The sequence below is a fragment of the Gymnoscopelus microlampas genome (assembly GCF_963454915.1).
Source record: "Gymnoscopelus microlampas genome assembly, chromosome: 8".
Lineage (NCBI taxonomy): Eukaryota > Metazoa > Chordata > Actinopteri > Myctophiformes > Myctophidae > Gymnoscopelus > Gymnoscopelus microlampas.
In genome coordinates, this window is record NC_139945.1 from 7768540 (window position 1) to 7790653 (window position 22114).

The 22114-nt window shown below is 40.8% G+C and overlaps 1 protein-coding gene across 1 annotated transcript; it reads right to left on the reverse strand.

Moving 5' to 3' along the window:
• Window positions 1-3128: 3128 nt before the first annotated feature.
• LOC311050683 (myosin heavy chain, fast skeletal muscle-like) lies at window positions 3129-21790 on the reverse strand. The gene is made up of 40 exons (XM_084064768.1): window positions 21775-21790; window positions 21424-21642; window positions 21191-21334; window positions 20783-20939; window positions 20660-20687; window positions 20459-20570; window positions 20236-20328; window positions 20085-20148; window positions 19529-19627; window positions 19343-19446; window positions 17326-17464; window positions 16855-16973; window positions 15023-15172; window positions 14745-14915; window positions 14209-14512; window positions 13949-14013; window positions 13542-13629; window positions 12377-12494; window positions 12076-12199; window positions 11846-11982; window positions 10787-11042; window positions 10040-10282; window positions 9619-9795; window positions 9382-9527; window positions 9208-9298; window positions 8293-8682; window positions 8049-8175; window positions 7778-7896; window positions 7476-7672; window positions 6990-7173; window positions 6729-6894; window positions 6366-6490; window positions 5604-5912; window positions 5286-5489; window positions 5071-5196; window positions 4484-4654; window positions 4294-4398; window positions 4097-4192; window positions 3356-3484; window positions 3129-3251 (listed from the first exon to the last, which is right to left on the reverse strand). The coding sequence occupies exons 2-40, from the start codon at window positions 21628-21630 to the stop codon at window positions 3231-3233; spliced, it is 5805 nt and encodes a 1934-aa protein (XP_083920894.1). The 5' UTR covers window positions 21631-21642; window positions 21775-21790; the 3' UTR covers window positions 3129-3230.
• Between the last annotated feature and the right edge of the window lie 324 nt (window positions 21791-22114).

The window sequence follows — 22114 nt, forward strand, 5'->3', positions numbered from 1 at the left end:
GATTGTGACTGACTGGGCACTGTCATTACATCTGGTCTAGGCCCTAGGGCACAGATGTAATGACTTTTTTCCAGGTAGCGTGCCTTTGCGTCCGCGTTCAGCTTTTGGCCGGACCTTTTAGACAAAAGCATTATAAATGTAACTGTGTTGTTTTACATTCTTTTGCCTAATACAAAATTCAATCAATCAATCAATCAAGCTTCTCTCTGTATGGTATCTCTCTGTCACGCACTGCGCGGTCCATCTTCTGTCCTCTACCAATAAATCTGTTGTAGTGTATGCGTTCAGGAGTCAGACTCAGGACACGTGTGAGTAACTGTCAATGTTGTTGATACAGTGGTTGTTATGGAGCCCACCCAAGATGGCCACCGGAACTAGGGGCTTCTGGGCTCCAGGGACTTAGGCTCCTCCCTACGCCCTTTCCCTATAATATTTGGCTGTTTTTCCACCCTTGGATGAAGGACAACACAAGGTTTAACACAGAATGTTATCAGCTGCTAACTCCAAAATGCATACATTGTGTGTACTTGTGTGCGTTTCACACAAGTCACAACACACGTGACCCTTGATGTATGGAGAACATGGAGTCAGGGGGTACTGGAGTGAGACATCTAGCCCTTGTGTAATGTACACATTGTATGTGTTGTTCATTGTATTCATTACATTTGGGGGTAAATTGCATGCAAACAGGACTCATTCAAATGATTGAACTTGTACACCTAATTCCAAGCAGAGCAAGCAACATAAATATATCAATCTGTTCTTTAATTGTCCCATACCAAAATGCTTCTACAGTTTCCCCCATATAGTAGCCTACAGTCACCAACCAATCACTGACTGTCCCAAAGTCAGTCAAAGGACTGTCACAAACTAACAAAAGGTGACAACCCGAAAGTGTGGCAGTAATAATAGCAGCAATAAATGAAAGAATTTTACAACAATTAGCTCACACATGGCTTAGGGTTAGGGTTATGTTTGACTCTGCCATTAAACCTGTTGTGATAAGGTGACTGCATAAATTGACAATGTTATACGGTTCTATACAACTGGTATGATCACTAACTTCAGTGGTGGACAGTAACAGACTACTGTAAATACAGATGTGCCACTTCAAAACTTCACACGTTACTGTTCTTTCCCTGAAAGTGCCCTGAAAAGGCATTTTTTTCTCCCTGTTCTGCCCTTAAAATTGCACTGTTTTGCCCCTGAAAAGAAGTTGTCACTATACACCCCCGTTTTTCCCTTCAACAGACACCCATATACATGAGAACAAAAGAATGTGTGTCAGACTCATTATGAGGTGAAAGGTGATTTGAAGAGGGCCTTGACCAGTTGCTCAAATTAATTAGCATCATAAAAGCAGTGATCACCAAAATGATTCAGCATTTTAAATGCCCTTCTTTGTCCCTCTTATTGCCCTGGGAATCCCCTGAAAATTTACTGTCTTGGCGATGGCAGGACATGTGAAGTTTTGAAATGGCACATCTGTAGATATTTAACTTTCAAACACTTTTTAAAAAAAAAGTTGCTTGATTCAGTATTTAGATATTTAATATTTATAAAAAATAAAAAAATATAGATACGCCCCCTTCCTATATAAAGCCATTGTAACTGCAAACTCCATTTTAAAACCATGTTAGATTAACTCATTCTGTGCCACAATCCGTCAAATCCGTCACGTGGCCTGACACCGCGTGCGCCACAATCCGTCAAATCCGTCATAAAAAAAAAAAAAAAAAAAAAAAAATATATATATATATATATATATATATATATATATATATATATATTTTGTTTTTTAAAAACATGTTCAGAACCCAAGATGTGATGATTTGAAGATTTGCTGCTCCATCCACTCCTTGTTTAACCTATAACTTAAAAAGGCTGTATCTCGCTTCCTAAGCACTTTTTTTTTTACAATGAATTTTGACTGTGGCACTCAGAGCCAAAATTCCATAAATAAGCTTGGCATTGTATGAAAACACACCCTGGTTCTGGTGACTGATATTGTCCTTCTAATGCGTGAGGGGGGCGTGTTTCAGTCAATCAATGTCAGACCTCTCTGTCCCTCTGTCTTGACCACTGACATGGTGATCCTTTATTTAACAGAAAGCACGCACATCCACTCACTAAAAAACAGGTGCTGGGCTGAGGTCAGAATCCACAAAGGAGAATTAATTCTGCATGTAACAGAGTTTAGTGGGTTCCACTTGTATATATAGAATGTTTTCAATTAGTTATTTTGACATACCAAACAGTACATTGTTTACAACAAACTACTGCTAATTCTGTTGCAGACGTGCTGAGGCTTGGGTGTGTTACACCAAAAGAAGTGACTGACCAGACAGAGACTTCTGTGTATTCTTACCAGGTACTTTTATTTCATTGTATTGTATTGTGTTGTATGTTTATTGATTGTTAGAAACGGCCTAAATTAGATTTGCCCAAGACGTGCTCCTGGTAGTGGTCACTAAAAAGATTGTTCTGGTCTTCTGTCTAATAAATGCTACTGACAAATAAATGCTGTGCTTTATCTAGTTACTGTTATTTAAAGTCCCTGTAAAGCAGTAATAATATGTATGTGAGTTGTGTCACGCCACATAATGTGTTAACCACAAAGCCAAATTTGAATGGTAAAAAAGCATGAAAAAGCACGTGTCTAAGGAGCACCATTTTATGTGCATGCTGATGAGGTCTTGGCATTTGACAACCATCCTGTGATTTACATTGAAAACATCTAGGATAAAAGCATCACTATGTAACCTTTTTTTTTATGAATAAAATGTCATTTTGTCCATTCTGTAGGGTACAGTATGTTAATATAACACAACTTTTATAATTAATTGGAGTGGTTGTATTTGTCTCCCTGCTCTTCTATTGAGACATTTAGATCGTATCAAAGGTCATGTCTCACCTAGACACAGGATCTGACACGAATTTTGACTTGATGTTCAAGATTCAGTTTCTTCCCCGAGCAAGCAGGCCGGCTCCATTAGCTCAATGGCAAAAATGTCAGCACTTGCGCAGGAAACCGGGTTCAAATACGGGATAGACGAGGGAAGTTACATAGTGTTCCTTTAAGTACACATTTATTTATCTTTGCAATGGGTTTACAATTGACAAAGTAATGAATACAATAAACAACAAAATTATTTTGTTGCCATCTTTATTGAATACAATGGGTCATATTTTATGACTTGTTGAATACAATTTGATTTGAATTGCAGAACTTATTCAGCAGCTTCTTTTCCCTGTAAAAATAGGAATATAATTTTAGATATTCAACATGAAAATGTAGTTAAATGTTAGTTAAGGATAGTCAACATAATGAACCTTCATATTGAACAGGTATTACCTTGGAGTCACGACTTTTAGCTCTCATCTTGTTGACCTGGGATTCAGCGATGTCAGCACGCTCTTCAGCCTCCTCCAGCTCATTCTGAACCTTTCTGCACTTGGACAGGTGAGTGTTGGCTGCTTCCTCCTACAATATGATAGAGATGGTTCAAAGCCTCAATATTTGAAAAGAGCATCTTATAGTCCACTCTCAGAAAATTATAAAGTGTGGTTGTGGATAATGCAGTAGCCCATGGGGCATGTTCATGAGTGACTTGGGACTACAGGTTCTCATTGGAACAACGCGATCATGGCTGTGTTCTTGTACTTGTTCGGCACCCCGAGCGAAGAATCGCAGCTTAGAGGAAACAAAATCTATTGCTTTCTATAACCATTTTGGAAATGTTTACTATTTTGCCTGAAACAGACTGCCTGCGTCTGCAGCACGTGTGCATTGTTGTGGAACGGCTTGCCTTTCTTTTCAGCACCCGTGTTACAGTTACAGCTTAGAGCTTCCACAGCTTCCCCGCGGTGCGGATACCTTACCGCAGAAGCACAGCAATCTAGTGATTCCATGTGCCGCTCGTGGAAAGCAGCGGGATGGACACTGAAGCATGCTCTGCTGTTGGTCATCTTCACATAATACCAGCATTATTTTTTACATAACTGATTCTTAGTATTCCTTAGTTACACTATGACAACGGCACTATGCCCATGGCAGCCACAAGTGAAAATTCATCAATATGTATATTTGTCTTACCGCTTCTTCAGCCTGCCTCTTGTAGCCCTTCACCTTCATCTGCAGTTTGTCTACCAGATCCTGAAGCCTGGCAAGATTCTTCTTGTCCTCTTCAGTCTGAAGTGAGAGGGAATTTATAACATTAGTTGTAAGTTCATGCAATCTATTCATTTTGTCAGAGGCATGATGGTCAGTGAAGTGAACATAATATACAGTACCTGGTATGTCAGCTCCTTCACTCTCCTCTCGTACTTGCGGAAACCTTTAACAGCATCTGCTCCAGCTCTCTGTGCACCTTCAACCTCTGCCTCCAGCTCACGCACCTTCACAGTTGAATTATACATAATCAAATTATTTATTCTTATTTCATTGACTATAAGCTGTGTTGAAGTAAACTATACAACTTACCCTAGACTCCAGTTTCTGGAGCTGCTTCTTGCCTCCCTTCATAGCCAGGTTCTCAGCTTCATCTAGACGGTGCTGCAGGTCCTTGACTGTGACCTCCAGGTTCTTCTTCATCCTCTCCAGGTGAGAGCTAGTGTCCTGTTCCTTCTTCAGCTCCTCAGCCATCATGGCGGCCTGGAAAGTCATTATTGTACAAGATAAAATATACTTTGTTGTCCCGCAAGGAACACATGATGCATCACACACTTGCCAAGAAAATCAAAATATACAAACATGGTAAATAGAGTATACTTAACCACACTATAAGCGTGCTTAAATTCACATGTGAGAAAATAGCTCATTAAAATTGATGAAAGGAAAGAAACAGATACTAGTGTCATAAGACCAGAAGGAAACAAACCAGGTAGAAGGTAATACAATCACAATATCTTAGTAGTCATAACAATAGTGATGTTGCTTTTCTCCCTATGATCTTCATCATGGCTGTTTGAATTAGAAATGCAAGTTTAAGATTTAGTTCTAAAATACATCCTCTGTAGGATATCTAATTGTCCTGCTATATTGGACAAGGGGCGAACATCGTAACTTACATCGGTGATTGCTTTCTTGGCCTTCTCCTCAGCATTCCTTGCTTCTTGAACGCTGTCGTCCACTTCACCTTGGACCTGGATCAGGTCAGCTTCAAGTTTCTTCTTGGTGTTCAAAAGGCTTGTGTTCTAAAATAAAGATTCAGTTTATCAAAATGTTAGAACGCATTACTTGGTTGGTGTTGTTATTTGTTATGTAGAGTTTCTCATTGACTTACCTGAGAGTGCAACAGTCCAGCACGCTCAGTGGCATCCACTAGTTCTTGTTCAGCCACTTTGCGGCCTCTTTCTGTCTGTTCCAGAGCCACTCTCAGCTCATCAATCTCAGAAACCATAAGGCCGTTCCTACGCTCCACCATGGCAGCTTGCTCCTTCAGATCTTCTTGGGCTCTGAGAGCATCATCAAGGTGCAGTTGGGCATCCTAAAATGAATCACATGGGAGGTGGTCACGTTTAGAGAAACATCAGAATGTGACCATTCACTGCTCAGAGCAGTTCCACTGTTTGGATACATATCTAACTACTATGTTTTGCACCTTGAGCGTTCCCTGGATGTTCCTCAGCTGCTTCTGGGACTCAGAAGCCTGACGGTTGGCGTGACTCAGCTGAACCTCCATCTCATTCAGGTCTCCCTCCATCTTCTTCTTGATCCTCAGGGCATCGTTTCTGCTCCTGACCTCAGAGTCCAGAGTGCTTTGCATGGAGTCAATCACTCTCTGGCTGTTCCTCTTGATCTGCTCCGTCTCCTCATCCTTCTCTGCCAGCTTCCTGTCCACCTCACCCTTGATCTGGTTGAGCTCCAGCTGGACACGAAGAATCTTGGACTCCTCGTGCTCCAGAGTACCCTGAAATGTAACACAGGATCAAAATGTAAGATCATATACTGCTACACTGTTTGAATATAAAACATATTGAAAGAAATCTAAAATATTGTAGTGAATAGCGCAACGCCCTAAGCTGAGATCGAACCCCAATTGCCAACTCACCAGTCGGGCACGCAACAGGCAACGCTAAGAGAGCTAGTTCGCTCAGAGGAGAAAGTTATGGCCAAGCAAATTCTGTGGGGTCGCTACCCCCCCGTACGAGTCCAAGCGCTTAACGTTCCTCACACGAGGAGAGGCATCCCACTTCTGACACCAATGTAGTGAATACCGCAACGCTCTGAGCTGGGATCAAACCCTGATCACCAACTCACCAGTCCAACACGCAACAGCCAACGTTAAGAGAACTAGCTCGCTCAGAGACACTTCTGTGGGGTCGGTACACTTATAAACAATTGTATTCTTTTGCAGTTATACCTCTGCTTCCTCCAGGGCTGTCTGTATCTCTGACTTCTCTGTCTCCACCTGTTTCTTGGACTTCTCCAGCTCATGGATGTTCTTTCCAGTCTCACCGATCTGTTCAGTCAGGTCTGAGATCTCCTCTGCAGGTTGATTGAAAATAATGAACAAGGAACTTTTCAGTCGGACAAGTATTTTGTGTTTGAATAAAGTTGGTGTAGCCTATATCCAAAATTAATCTTGAACATTTGAAGAATTTTAAAGGCAAAATGATGACCTTTTGACCCATTAACAACTCAAACTTTTGGCTCAAAAGAAATATGCCAAAAAATTAGCAAAAATAAAAACTGTTGTATAAAGAATGATGAAGAGAAAACTCACGTTGCAGGTTCTTATTCTCACGCTTCATGGTCTCCAGTTGGTCCAGGGACTCCTCATAAGAATTCTTCATCTTAAACAACTCAGTGTTGAGAGAACGAGCCTCTTTCTGAGCTCCCTCCAACTCTGCCTGTCCCTCTTCATATTTCTGTTTCCATTCTGCCAAGACCTGTACAGCAAAGCATTTATAATGTAATGTGTCATTTACCCAACATTAAGGAGGCTAGATTTATTTTTGTTTGAAAATAATGAACGTCAAAGCACCTTATCGAAGTTCCTCTGTTTCTTGTCAAGGTTGGCAGCCAAACCATTGGCCCTCTCCACATCAATCATGAGGTCTTCCACTTCACCCTGGAGTCTCTGTTTGGTCTTCTCCAGAGAGGCACACTTGGAATTCACAGCCTCAATTTGCTCCTCAGCTTCCTGAAGACGCTGGGCTAATTTCTTCCTGTTGATCAGTGTCGAATGGAATCACATTATTGTGGGCAATATTTTGTACAGTGAGTGGTAGCTGATAGTGTAAAATACTGATCACTGTATATAGAGTGGTAGCTAATAGTATAAAACACTGGTACCTGATAGTGTAAAACACTGATCACTGTATAAAGGGTGGTACCTGATAGTGCAAAAACACTGATCACTGTATATAGAGTGGTACCTGATAGTGTAAGATACTGATCAATGTATAAAAAGTGGTACCCGATATTGTAGAACACTGATCACTTACTGTGTATAGAGTTTGGTACTTACTTAGCTTCCTCCAGCTCCTCAGTGCGTTGGACAGCATCAGTCTCATACTTGCTCCTCCACTGACACACCTCAGCGTTGGCCTTTGACATTCCACGCTGCAGCTCCGACTTGGCTTCCTGTTCCTCCTCAAACTGCTCCCTCAGAAGGTCACTGTCATGGCGAGCTGATTGCACAGCATGAGCAAGGGCATTCTTTGCCTGTAAAAAGAAAATGGCCAAAATAATGTCAGCTGAATTAAATTACCAAAAATAAAAAAAATTGTCCTATTTGTAGAAACAAAATGATAATAATCTGTTCCTCACCTTAACCTCCTCTTCAACGTGTCTCTTCAACTCCTCAATCTGTTGGGTGAAGGCCTGCTTGCCCCTGGTGAGCTGAGAGACCAGAGCTTCTTTCTCCTCCAGTTGACGACCAAACTCACCTAGTTAGAAATTGAAATATTCGGTTGAAATAACATTTCAAACAAATCATCAGTCCCAGGATAATTGTTCAAAGCATTATCTCTAATTATGGTCAATTTGCTCAAGTACCATCGACAAACCATGTAGACAAAGTAGACTTTAAGATGTTTACCGTTCTCTGTCAACAGTCTTGCTCTCTGAGCTCCAATATCATTGAGCTGGCGAACATTCTCATCACTCTTGGCCTTGATTTCCCCAAGTTGGTCCTCAAGGGTGCGGCACATCTTCTCAAGATTTCCCTGTTGATTAACATTGGACATATTCAATCACAGAAGTAACCTACAATGTATTCCCTTATTTTGTTCTTATTGGTTCATTGAACAAGTCAAGAATTACACACAAGCATTCTATTCTACCTTTGCCTTAGCAACAGCTTCCATGTTGCTGGACAGGTCATCAATCTCCATCTTGTATTCACTCTTCTCCTTCTCCAGTTTCTGCTTGACTCTCTGGAGGTTGTCGATCTGTTCACCCAGTTCAGCCACGCTGTCAGCCTGTTTCTTACGGAGAGCAGAGGCAGTGGCTTCATGCTGCAGGGTGGACTCTTCAAGGTCACGACGCAGCTTCTGGAACTCAGCCTCACGCTTCTTATTCATCTCTATCTGAGCAGCGGTGGCTCCTCCAGCCTCCTCCAGCCTCTCACTGATCTCCTCAAGTTCCCTGGAGAGATCAGCTCTCTGCTTCTCAACCTTGGCACGCGCAGCACGTTCTGCTTCGATCTCCTCCTCCAGTTCTTCAATACGAGCCTTTCAAATTAATGTTGTTAGATTAACATCTGAAAATAATAATTCATTCCTACTTATTATTAACTCATTGACTGCCAATGACGTATTTTGACGCATGTCAATCCAACGCACAGACCGCCATTGACATATTTTGACGTATCTTGGTGTTTTCAGTGTTTACGATAGAGGGTGCTCTTCGCCAACCTGTGAGTGATCTTGGGGACTTCCAAAGAAGTTTACACCTGGAAATGACGTGATCACAATGATCACACCGATCACAACGATCTCTGCTTTCTTGTTATTTCTGCGTTTTTGGTGAAAACAAGCTATATTCAACTGCCGATAACTAAAGAAGGGAGCGCCGCGGTGACACGCTTTATTTTCCGGATGAAAGCAGAAACTCTGCTCCGTCCTCCTGTGTGTCGATCGTCGTGGAGCGAAATATTCTGTGGGTCTTGAAATGTTAGTAAAAATGCTGACCGCACTGATGTATTTTATTCATTTACTCTGGCAGTAAATTATTTTACAGAAAAAGAAAAAAAATACCTGCAGTTCTTTGATCTTCTTCTGTAGCTGAGCCCCCAAAGATTGTTCATCCTCAATCTTACTCAGAAGTTGGCTCGTTTCAAAGTCCTTCCTGTAGAATACAGTGCATCAATATTTCAGTCATTCTGCAGGTGGTTTCTCTCCATGACATTTCATATTGTTGGTCCAAATTACTTCTTTATCTTCTCGTCAGACTGTTGCTTGTCGTTCTCCAGGTCCATGATGGATTCCTGGGCCAGTTTCAGATCACCCTCCAGCTTTCTCTTGGCTCTCTCCAGGTCCATGCGGAGCTTCTTTTCTTGCTCCAGAGAACCCTCCAGCTGCACAATGATAAATTATTTGTACATCATCATTCAGTGAAACAATAAACATAATGTTATCCAGAACATCTGATTCACTTCATAAACTCACATCGTCAACTTGCTGCTCCAGCTTGGTCTTGGCCTTGGTCAGAGTGTTGACTTTGTCTTCCTCTGCCTGCAGGTCATCCAGGGTCTGCTGATGTGCCTCTTGGAGAGCCTTCTTTTCCTTGGTCAGCTTAGCGACGCTCTCATCTTGAGAGGCCATCTCCTCAGTCAGGTTCTTCACCTGGTTAAGCAGAACAGAATGTGTTGTCATGGAATGGATCAGTGGTTCTCAAAGTGGATTCCAGGGACTCTCAGGGTTCCTTTAAGGGGGGGGGGGGTCTAAATGACCCGTACACGTCTGTAACTCTGACAGTATACAAATGGAGTTAAGGGGGAACCTTGAAATGTTAAAGTTTGAGAACCATTGGAATGGATCATTATTGTTCTATAACTTGATAAGACGGCTCGAGTGTATAATGTTGAACCTTGTTTTCAGTGGCATGTTTCTCCTTCTCCACTTTGGCCAAGGTGAGCTCCAGGTCATCAATGTCCTTCTTGAGCTCAGAGCATTCATCCTCCAGCTTCCTCTTCTTGGCAGTCATTTCAGCATTGATCTCCTCCTCATCCTCCAGTCTCTCAGTCGTCTCTTTGAGCTTTGCCTCCAACTGGATCTTACTTTTAATAAGACCCTCACATCTCTCCTCTGCATCGTTCAGACTGTCTTCTCCCTGATTGTCAATGAAAAAGATAAGTGAGGGAACATGTCAGCATTTGTTCTGGTGGAGATATATGAGATTTGTTTTGCAGGTGCTTCCTGGAGGGGGGGGGGGGACATTAACAAAAGGGACATTAACAGACTGAACAAGCTGGTGAAAAAGGCAGGCTCTAACAATGATAGACGATAGACGTACGGAGGTGGTGGCGGAGGTGAGGACAAGGAAGAAGAGGCTATCAACCTCCTCCAATAGGATAAACTATAGTAGCGTGTGGTTGAGTAATTAGCAGTGGCATATGCAGATTCACCCTCCCCATAGAAGAAAGACCAATTGGGTCAGGCCTTTGTGCTGGTGGCCATGCAGCTATACAATGATGCCAACAGCCGTTCGACCACCAGGCATTCTCTGCCATGGTCTACATCTGCATTCTACAGTACATTAGATAAAATATTTAAGATAGGATGATTAACAATATGAATTATTAGCAACATTTCCTGTACAAGTGTAGCTACTTACTGATGCCGCTGCTTGTGCAAGGTTATTTTTCTCCTGCACCATAGACACCAATTTCTCTTCCAGTGTCTTCTTCGTGGCCAGGGCAGAAGCCAGGTCAGTCTTCATCTTCTCGTAGTTCTCCTTCATGTTGGCCAGCTCCTTCTCAGTCTCAGCGCTTTGCAGGAGAGGCTTGATCTTGTAGTACAGCTTCATCCATGGCCAGTGTTTCACATTGCAGAATGCGCGCACGTTGAACTGGATTGTGAAAATGGCGTCTCTGAGGGAACACAGTTGCAGTGTATCATGAGTCATGACTGATTTGATTAGATTTTGGTCAAAATATAACTTAAATCCAGGATATACACATAAAAGCGTAATGAAACGCTTGTTTCCAATATGGTCCTGCAACATAAATAAAAATAAATAGTTGAATAGAATTACATATCACCAATACATTAAATAGCACGCAGCATGTCACATGAACTCACAAAATACAAAACTACTAAAAACAACCTTAAATCCCTAACAAAGCCTGTGACTTTTTCCATAACAATATTTTCACACTGTTTTAATAGGAGAGTTTAGAATGAGACTGCCTGACACACAGAGGAAGCTAATTCCAAAGAGATATGCCTGTGAATATAAAAGAACTCTTGCCACAACCTTTGACCTTAGGTATCGCATATAACGCTTGGTTCACCCTAGTTTCATATTGATGTACTAACAACTTAGCATTACTCTTTGTGGATTGTGGACCCCGAGCTGCAGATCGAGGGTTTCCTTGCAGGTTGTTGTTATACCTGCTTTTATTGTGTCATTATAGTTGTTATTGTTGTCTTTATTATTGCTGTTGGTTTTATTGTTGTTGTCCTCCACCTGACAAGGTAAAGTCAGATGGACACCCACCCTAGAGCCTGGTTCTGCTCAAGTTTTTTTCCCCCGTTTAAGGGGAGTTTTTCCTTGCCACCTAAAGCTTTTAATATAGTGATTTGACACTATAACAAAATTGTGTTGAACAGTAATGAAAATGTTTACTTGGAAATTGTACTTAATATTGAATAGATTATGTTTTCAAAGTACCTCCTAGCCATCATCTTGACAAACTCCCGTCTCATGATGTAAGCTCGTGCGAGGGCCTGAGTCATGGTGACCAGAGCAAACAGCTTTTCATCTCGCATCTCCTCAAGGACACCCAGCAGACCAGCTTTGAAGAACACCTGCATATGTTACAAACACTGTAACTAAACAACCGTAAAATCAACTTTTAGTCCTCTGTCCATAATGTTAAACAAGATTTGCACTGTGTTTACCTTGGTGTGTCCAAACTTGTACTCATCAACGGGAACGTCAATGGACCCAAGCAGCTTCTCTGAAGCTTTCTTGTTGTCCATGAACGCGCCTTCGGGACATGCGCTGGCATTTAGTACTTTGTACCTGTTTTGCAAAAGTTCATGGTATTTTTTCCCTGGCATTCAGTACTTTGTACCTGTTTTGCAAAAGTTCATGGTAATTTTTCGCTGGCATTCAGTACTTTGTACCTGTTTTCTAAAAGTGGGTCAATTTGCATTAATAGGTGTGGAACTAAAAGCTGCTGGAAAAAGGAATTGATACCTCTGCTTGAAGTCAGCATAGGGGATTCTGCTGGGGAAGCCCTTTCTACAGATTCTGATGCCCTCCAGCACACCGTTACACCTCAGCTGGTGGATAACCAGGAAGTTCTCCATCAGGCCTGTGAAGATGTTGCTTCATTATTATTATTAGGACAAAATAGTTACACATATTGGCTAAAGTTGCATTAAATGACCACCTCACAATCATTGTTTAAATGTTTATTTTCTGTTTTTACCTGGAGTCTTGGATTTGTTAGATATTTATATATATTATATATATATATATATATATATATATATATATTACAGTCTAAAAGTCTAATATCTCTCCCAAGCCATAAATAATTCCCTTTGGCTTAGTGGTTAAGATGTTGTGGTTAAGCTCTTTCCACGAGGGAGACCCGGGTTCAGAACCCGGGAGGTTACAGATATAATAACAATAATATATATATTCATTTTCTCCGCCAGGCCAGAAGGCCTGGCGAGAGAGTATGTTTTGCACCCTGTCCGTCCGTCCGTGTGTCCGTCCCTGTGTCCTGTCCGTCCGTTAGCAGCTAATCTCTGGCACCGTTGGCCCGGTCGCTGCGAAACTATGCACACATACTCCCTGGCTACCAATTCATAACCTCTTTTTTTTTTTACATGGGCCTGTTATAGCGCCACCAGGAGGCCGATTTGTGCAAAACCCATTTTTGATAGTACTCCTACAGATTTTATCCAAACGTCATGCAAATCGGTACAAAGTATCTCTATAGTCATGTGATCAACACGGATCTGTCTGATTTTCCAGATTCCATCCTCATTGGCTAAGGTTGGATTCCAAAGTTTGCAGGATTGGTCCGTTTTGAACAAAATGCCTCAAATCATGAACGCAGCTTGAAATTCCGTGAAATTTCACACGTACATTCCCACTAGGCCGAGGAAGAAATGCCACCCTTTTAACATTAGCCTGTTATAGCGCCACCAGCAGGTCTGATTTAGCATTACACATTTTTGGAACAAAATGCCTCAAATCATGAATGCAGTGTCCGATTGCCATGAAAGCCCTAAGAAGACATATTGGCCTATTATAGCGCCACCAGGAGGCCACAATAACGTACCTGACCTGGCGGAGACCTGCGCTCCAAGGAGCACTTTTTCTAGTTGTATATATTTTCTGTGTTTACCTGGAGTCTTGGACTCGTTGGGAATCAGGCAACGCACAAAGTGAGGATGAGTGCTCCTCAAGTTGGTCATCAGCACCCCCAAGTTTGCCTATTGAGACATAAAAGATATTAGATATTGGTAAAAAGTGATACAATGTTGTACTTTTCCCTCCACTACAATTGTTTTAACTCTTTAGATACTAGTTTACTTTGCAGATTTAGATTTTTCTAAAATATACATTAACCAATTAAGCCCTGTTATAAACTTCAGCCATTCAAAGATAGCTGATCTACAAGCTCACAACATGTGATACAGAAATTGTTTAATTCCAACATGAAAAGACGTGCCTATTTCTTACATGGATATAATGTTGATAATAATAATGGTTCATTTTTACAGGAATATAATAATGAATAAATATTCTTACCCTGAAAGCACTAGACACAGTCTGCATGGAACCACCCTTCTTCTTGGCTCCCTTTGCTCCAGATACTGAGGAGAACCGGGCAGAACAGTTTTTAGTGACAGATTTCGGTGACAGAGGTTAGGGGAATTATAGGAGGATGAATTCAGGGTCAGATGGGGGATAGAACACATACAATTATTATATTATATTAATAAACATACCTTCAGGCTCAGGTGGGGGATAGAACACATACAATTATTATATTATATTAATAAACATACCTTCAGGCTCAGGTGGGGGATATAACACAGCCAGCAGCTTCACTGAAGACTTCTGGTACAGCTGCACCACAGAGTCGTTCAACGGGTCTTTATTCTTCTCTAGCCAGCCTGTGATGCTGTAGTCCACCGTTCCAGCGTAGTGAACCAGGGAGAAGTGGGCCTCACCCTTGCCTTTGGCAGGCTTGGGCTTCTCAAAGGCTTTACACTTTCCAAGATGTGTGCCATGCAACTTGTCGTTGAAAGTTTTGTCTGAAGCCTTTGGGAACATGCACTCCTCTTCAAGGATGGAGAAGATGCCCAAGGGCTTTGTAAAGGAGACAAAAGAAACACAATCACCATGAACAAAAAACAAAATTAACATCATGTCCATTAAAGCACAAAGTAATAGCGGTAACCGTCTTCCATGCCGACATCTCGCCACTCCGACTAGTGGCTTCCGCGTGCGGTTAGGGTTAGGGTGAGGGTTAGGTATAGGGTTCGTTAACGTCGGAAAGGCGACATGTCGGAAAGCCGCCATGTAACCAGTAATAGCATACCTTCTCAATGAGCTCAATGCAGACAGCCAGGTCCATGCCGAAGTCAATGAGATCCCATGGGATTCCTTCTTTTTTGTATTCCTCTTGTTCCAGAACAAACATGGTGTGGTTGAAAAACTGTTGCAGTTTCTCATTGGTGAAGTTGATGCAAAGCTGCTCCAGGGTGTTGAACTGTGAGTGGAAATATCATTAGCCTGCACTTTTAAAGTCTTTGTGACAGAAATAATGAGTATCCCACTTAAACAAGTCCATGCCACTTAAAACAAGTCCATGCTTACATCAAAGATTTCAAAACCAGCGATGTCCAGCACACCAATGTAGTAGTTCCTCGGCTGCTTGGTGTCCAGCATCTCGTTGATCCTAATGACCATCCACAAGAACAGCTTCTCATAGATGGACTTGGCCAAGGCACCGACTGAGTTCATTACCTAAGGCAATAGGAACGTTATTTAGTAGGGGTGTGATTCAAACAATTCAGAATTTGGGCATTTAGCAGACACTCTTAATCCACAGCAATTTACTGTAAGCAAGGAAAACATGAGGCAATACATCAAATGCATAGCAATAGTAATCTAGGATCATAGGTAAACCAATAACCTATCATCAGTCTAAACTGTACATCTCAAAAAAATCAATAATCTGTACATTGAAACTATACACACTAGGATGCCAGGTCTACAAATGAACCTGGCATCTGTCTACATAACATGCTATCTAAATTACATTTTAGCCTTTGCATAAGCCTGCAAGGTCTTCAAGGCTAGGGCAAGTGCTACGGCAAGTGTTAGGGTGGAGTCTGAAGAGTTGAGTCTTCAGATTACGGTGGAAGATTGGGAGTGAGTCTGCAGTTCTAACTGCAATGGGGAGTTCATTCCACAGTTTGGAAGCCAGAAGGGAGAGTCTGTCCCGGGTGTTTAAGGGAAGATTCTGACAGCTTCCCTGTGTTAGCTGATCTGAGTGAGCGGGAGGGGTTGTAGGGTTGGATACACAATGTGTAGTGTTTTTTTTACAGGTATACTGTATACTGTATACTGTTAAAATAATATGTCAGAGGTGCATGGAACTGCACGTTTCTGCAAAGTGTTTTTTTTTATGCTCTTCATATATTAAATAAATAAATGAATTTGAACTAGAAAAGTGCTTATCAGAGCACAGGTCAGGTATGTTATTGTGTGCCAGCAATGTTGATGGAATATGACGAATCGGACAGATACATCTTGATCACATGACTATAGAGATAATGTGTACCGCTTTGCGAGTTGTTTGGACAAAATCTATAGGAGTAATATAAAAAATGTGTTTTGCCAAAATCGGCCTCCTGTTGGCACTACCATAGGGCAATGTCAAAAGGTTGTCGTTTGTTCGTAGTGCGAATGTGCGTGCAAAGTTTCACCACAATCGGACATTGTGTTCATGGTTTGAGGCATTTTGTTCAAAACCGGCCACGCCTGCCAACTTTAGATGTATCTCATATATATGATATTATATGAAAATCTAACAGATCTGTCTTGATCACATGACTATAGAGATAAAAAATATTTTACATAAGTCGGCCTCCTGTTGGCGCTATATAAGGCAGATGTTAAAAATGCAGAGCAAAGGTTTTTCCTTGGTCTCTAGGGAGTGCACATATAAAGTTTTACTCAGATCCTGCAGGTTATAGGTAAAAACGCAAATCGGCCTGTTATTTCACGATACTGTGTACCGATTTGCGTGATGTTTGGACAAAATCTGTAGAAGTAATATTTTAAAAAAAAGTTTTTTAAAGATCGGCCTCCTGGTGGCGCTATATCAGGCCTATCTGAAAAAAAGTTAGGCAGATGTTCTACTCTGGCCTCCAGGGAGTGTGCCTGCACATTTTCGATGCGAGCAGCCCAACGGTGCCGCGCATACACGGACGGACAGACACGGTGCAAAACATAGTTTTCCACGCCTTCGTCTTCCACGCCTTCGGCGAGACATTAATGTTGGAGGATCATTTTAATTACAGAAGATGATTTAAGACAGGCTGGAAACAACTCAAAAAGTTATTAGAGTTCTTATGGTATACTGTGTTGAGAACATAAGGTGTGTATGAAATCAGAACATGGAAATAATGTAACTTACTCACCTGTGGCACAGTTTGTCCCTTAGTGACATACTCGTTTCCGACTTTCACTCTGGGGTAGCAATATGCCTTAAGCATATCGCCTGAGTTCATACCCAACAGGTAGCAAATCTTGTCAGACACTGAAATGTTCATACAATTTGCAATTAACAATTTAGGCATTTAGCAGACGCTCTTAATCTAGAGAATGACTTACAGTAAGTAAGGTAAACACAAGGTCATATGTCAAATGCATAGAGGTAGTAATCTAGGATAATAGGTAAACCAGGTAAATCAGTCTAAACTGTAGAATATAAAAAAATAAGAATGGAAATATATTGAAAATATATTTAACTTAGTTCATTTAGAATATAAGTAAATACAATACTAATGACAAAGTCAGTATTATTTTCATTCCTTAGTTGAAGATGCAGCTCACCCTCCGTGATAATGATAAATAAATAATTATTATTATAATGATAAAGATCAGCTCACCCTCTGTGCCATCAGGTTCTGCCTGTTCTTCACGCTGCTTCTGTTTGAACGTCAAGACCCCATGATGCATCACTGCACCGGTGAACTTGTAGATGTACTGTTTCTGCTCAGCGTCAAAGCCCAGGATGTCAATAGCCTCCTGATGTCAATAAGCAGAGATGTATTCAAAAGATTGAGAGTAAGCATTAGATTAACAAACATAATGTATAACTGTGTACATCTCAACAGTAACCAACATACAGTATACATACATTGGTATCTGCACATTTCTAAAGTGACACTTTAAGGACTTTTAAGACCTTTTAATACCTAATGAATAAAACGAACTAGAAAAAGTGCTCCTCGGAGCACAGGTCTCTACCAGGTCAGGTAGGTTATTGTGGCCTCCCGGTGGCGCTATAATAGGCCAATGTGAAAACGGTGCCATTTCTTCTTAGGCCTTTCACGGCAAGCGGACACTGCATTCATGATTTGAGGCATTTTGTTCCGAAAACGTGTTGTGCTAAATTAGACCTTCCGGTGGTGCTATAACAGGCCAATGTGGAAAGGGTGGCATTTCTTACTCGGCCTAGTGGGAATGTGCGTGCAAATTGTCACGGAAATCGCATGATTTAAGGCATTTTGTTCAAAATGGACTTATCCTGCAAACTTTGGAAGCCAATACTAGCCAATTAGGGTCGAATATGAAATATCGGACACATCCATCTTGATCACATCAACTATGGAGATACTGTGTACTGATTTGTGTGATTTTTGGACAAAATAGCAAAAAATGGGTTTTACAAAAGTGAGCCTCCTGGTGGCGCTTTAAAAGGCAGATGTGAAAAATGCAGGGCAAAGTTTTTTCCTTGGCCTCTAGGGAGTATGCGTGCAAACTTTCACGCAGTACGATGCAGTTATAGGTAAAAATGCGTATCGGCTTGTTATAGCACATCCATGAGGCTGATTTGAACTGTTTCAAGCAGCATTTCTTCCTCTGCCTAGTGGGAATATGCGTGCAAAATTTCATGGAAATCGCATGCTGCATTTGAGGCATTTTGTTCACGATTTGAGGCATTTTGTTCAAAGCGAACCAATCCTGCAAACTTTGGAAAGGTGCAGTACGTTAGTCCGACAGCGCATTCCTCCGACAGCGCAGCGCTCCGACGTTTCCAATACTAAACCCGAACCAAACCCGCACCCTAACCCTAACCGCACACGGATGCCACATAGTCGGAGAAAAGGTCTGTCGGATTAACGCATGCCTCCCACTTTGGAAGCCAATCTTAGCCAATCAGGAATATGGAAAATCCAACAGATCCTTGTTGATCACATGACTATAGAGATACTGTGTACTGATTTGTTTGGACAAAATCTGTAGGATTCACATAAAAAACATGTGTTTTGAAAAGATCAGCCTCCTGGTGGCGCTATAACAAGCCAATCTGAAAAATTCGGGGCAGTGGTTCGGCATTTCTAATCCACGGAGTGTGTGCATAGTTTCGTAGCAACCGGGCCAACAGTGTCGGAGATAAGCTGCTCACAGATAGACGGACAGACAGACGGGCAGGTCTCGGCCATGCCTTTTGAACTGGCGGAGATAACAAGACCATTACTGCGTCAAAAGTAATCAGCGAACTATAAAAAATGTCAATGATTGGCCAAATTGACAAATCTTACCCAAGAAAGAGGCAAACAAATTGAAAATATGTAGATCTAGCCTCGCGTGGCCAGACAATATTACACGACACACTGCGTAAAGTGCGATGCAATTTTGCAAAGGCAGATTCGTCTGGAACCAGGCTAATGTAGATCAGCTATTTTCACAATATTTATCTGTGGAACCGAGTAAAACTAAAACAACTGCTACAATTCCAAGTGCTTATCAGGGTGGGCGGGGGTCCTTGTTAAAATAGGATTATTTTGGGGGTCACGGCCTGAAAACCTTGAGAACCACTGCTTTAGAAAATATTGTTTGCAGAGCAACTGACTGCAGTGCACAGTGAGTATTAGAATGATTAAAATAATGTTCTCTTACATCAGTAGCGTCCAGTTCTGCTTTGTCGTCAATGCTGGCCACAGTGATCACACCCATGCTGATCAAGGGGAAGTCGTAGGGGTTGGCGGTGATCAGACACATTTCTTATAAGGGATTAAAAAAGGGTGAACTTTGTTTTTATTCATTCATTTATGTACTCACTGCATCATCAGTAATTCCACTTACCAATAATCTCAGGTTTGTGGTTGGTCATCATCTGGAAAAAGATGTGGTAACCTCTCTCTGCAGAAAGCTGGTAGGTCACTCTAGACTTCTCCAGCAGATCTATATGGGTTGTGCATAACTCATAATAATAAAATAATAATAGTAATAAAAGTAATAATAATGATACTCTATGTGGGTTGTACATAACTCATAATTGTAATGATAATAATAAAGACAATAATAACTATGATGATAATAATAATAATAATAATAATAATAATAATAATAATAATAATAATAATAAGGGTAATAATAATAATAATTATAATAACAATAGTAATAATACTAATAGTCTATATGGGTTGTACATAACTCAAAATGTAATCCTCAATGTGTGTGTATATATATATATATATATATATATATATATATATATATATATATATATATATATATATATATATATATATATATATATATATATATATATATATACACACATACATACATACATACATACATACATACATACATACATACATACATACATATGTGAATCTGTGAACTTCATACTTACATGTCTCAATATCAGCACTGGCCAGTTTACCCGTTGTGTTGAAATGGATTCTGATGAATTTACCCTGTTTGATATAGCACAATTTGTTGCATCACTCTACATTATGGAATCATTGCTGGTTTTCTCATAAAATGTCATTATTTATACTTACAAAGCGAGAGGAGTTGTCATTCCTAATAGTCTTGGCATTACCATAGGCCTCCAGCAAGGGATTGGCTGCAATAATCTGATCCTCCAGTGACCCCTAGAATATTTTAGACATCGCCATATTTAAAATTTAGTCAGAATTATTTTAAATTGAATTGCTATATTGCATATAAATGCTTCATGTTCAAAAAATGTTTTTTGTTAATGTTAAAAACCTGTATATATACCTTGATTTTACCGCTATCGGCCGCACATTTTTCTCCAGTAGAACTAGCTGCTGTTGCAAAGTACTGGATGACACGCTTGGTGTTCACAGTCTTTCCAGCACCGGATTCTCCACTGGTTATAAATGCATACATTCAGAGAAATGCAGTTAGTGAATTTGTGTACAATGTTCTTTTTTTATACCTAGTATATGGGAAACTTACGTGATCAGGACAGACTGGTTCTCTTTATCTGTAAAATGTAAAGCAAACTTTTAGTCATGGATACAGCACAAAACCATTATAGTTATATAGTATATTCTTTACATTGTCCTGACTAGTACGTACCCATCAGCATGAACTGATAAGCGTTGTCAGAGACAGAGAAGATGTGGGGTGGAGCCTCAATACGCTTCTTGCCTCTGTAGGCATTTACAACGTCCTGGTCGTACACTGGGAGCCATTTGTAGGGGTTCACAGTTGCACAAAACAAGCCAGAGTAGGTCTGAAGGGGAGAAGAGAGAGAATATTAACATCATACAACATAACACTGAGCTTGCCACATACTGTATCTGGGACAACGGATCACTAGAGCTGGGATTACAGTCACGACTTGCAAGTGGCATCAACTAATAAGCAAGTTAACTTCAGAACCATGAGTTTGTTTGCATTCGTTTTTCTATGGTTTTGTGCTGTGTGTTCTTTGCTATCGACAGGTGCAATACTGGACTGTTCTCAGCATGTAGTAAACCTTACATAGATCATCCATGCTGCATAACGCTCTTTGAGGTTATACAGGACAGTGGCTTCAGTGAGGTGGGTCATCATGGCCATGTCCTCAATTTTGTCATACTTGGGAGGGTTCATAGGGGTGACATCATCCTCCTTTGCAACTCTTTCCTAAAAATAAAAACACAATTTTAGAATGTCTTGCAATTACAGTTGTACTTTGTCACTATTTTATTTTAGATCCACCTCTACCTACGTACCTCCTTAGATTCGAGCAATTCCACGGTGACTTTGGCACCGTCCTTCTTTATGATTTTACACTTGAGATACAGCTCCTTAGGATCAGTCACAAATGCTGCAGTTTTGGCATCAAAGGGTGCAGCTTGAGCCTCCATTCTCTCCCTCTCTGGCTTACGGAGGTAAATGGCGGCCTTGCCATACTGCTCCATCTCTGCGTCCGTACTCATGGTGGCGGCTTTCTGTAGACAGACAAATAGATGGTGTTGATGCCTTTGCTGACTGAGATCTGAGCAGATAAATGCATGACTATGTAGGACTATATTCTTATGAGCTGTATCTTATAGGTTAATAAATAACTAATGAACACTCACTTTTTCCCTTTACCCAGTAGCAGTGGAACCTTTCACAAGTGCAACTTGTGTGGAAAAAGTGTGGAGAAAAAACAACACATCATTTTGAGGAAACAAACATGACTTGAATGATACAATACGACAGACAGACAGACAGACAGACAGACAGACACAGACAGAAAAATCCTATTTCTCATGCGTTCCACAACGGAGTAGAGTGTGACAAACAAAACATAAATTTTATGAAAATGGGTAAAACATTAAATAACAATTGTATTGTAAACAAATCATTTGAAAATGTTACTTCTACTAGTAAAGAAAAAATCTTCATGAACTTGCTTGAGTACTAAAAGTGAAAAGT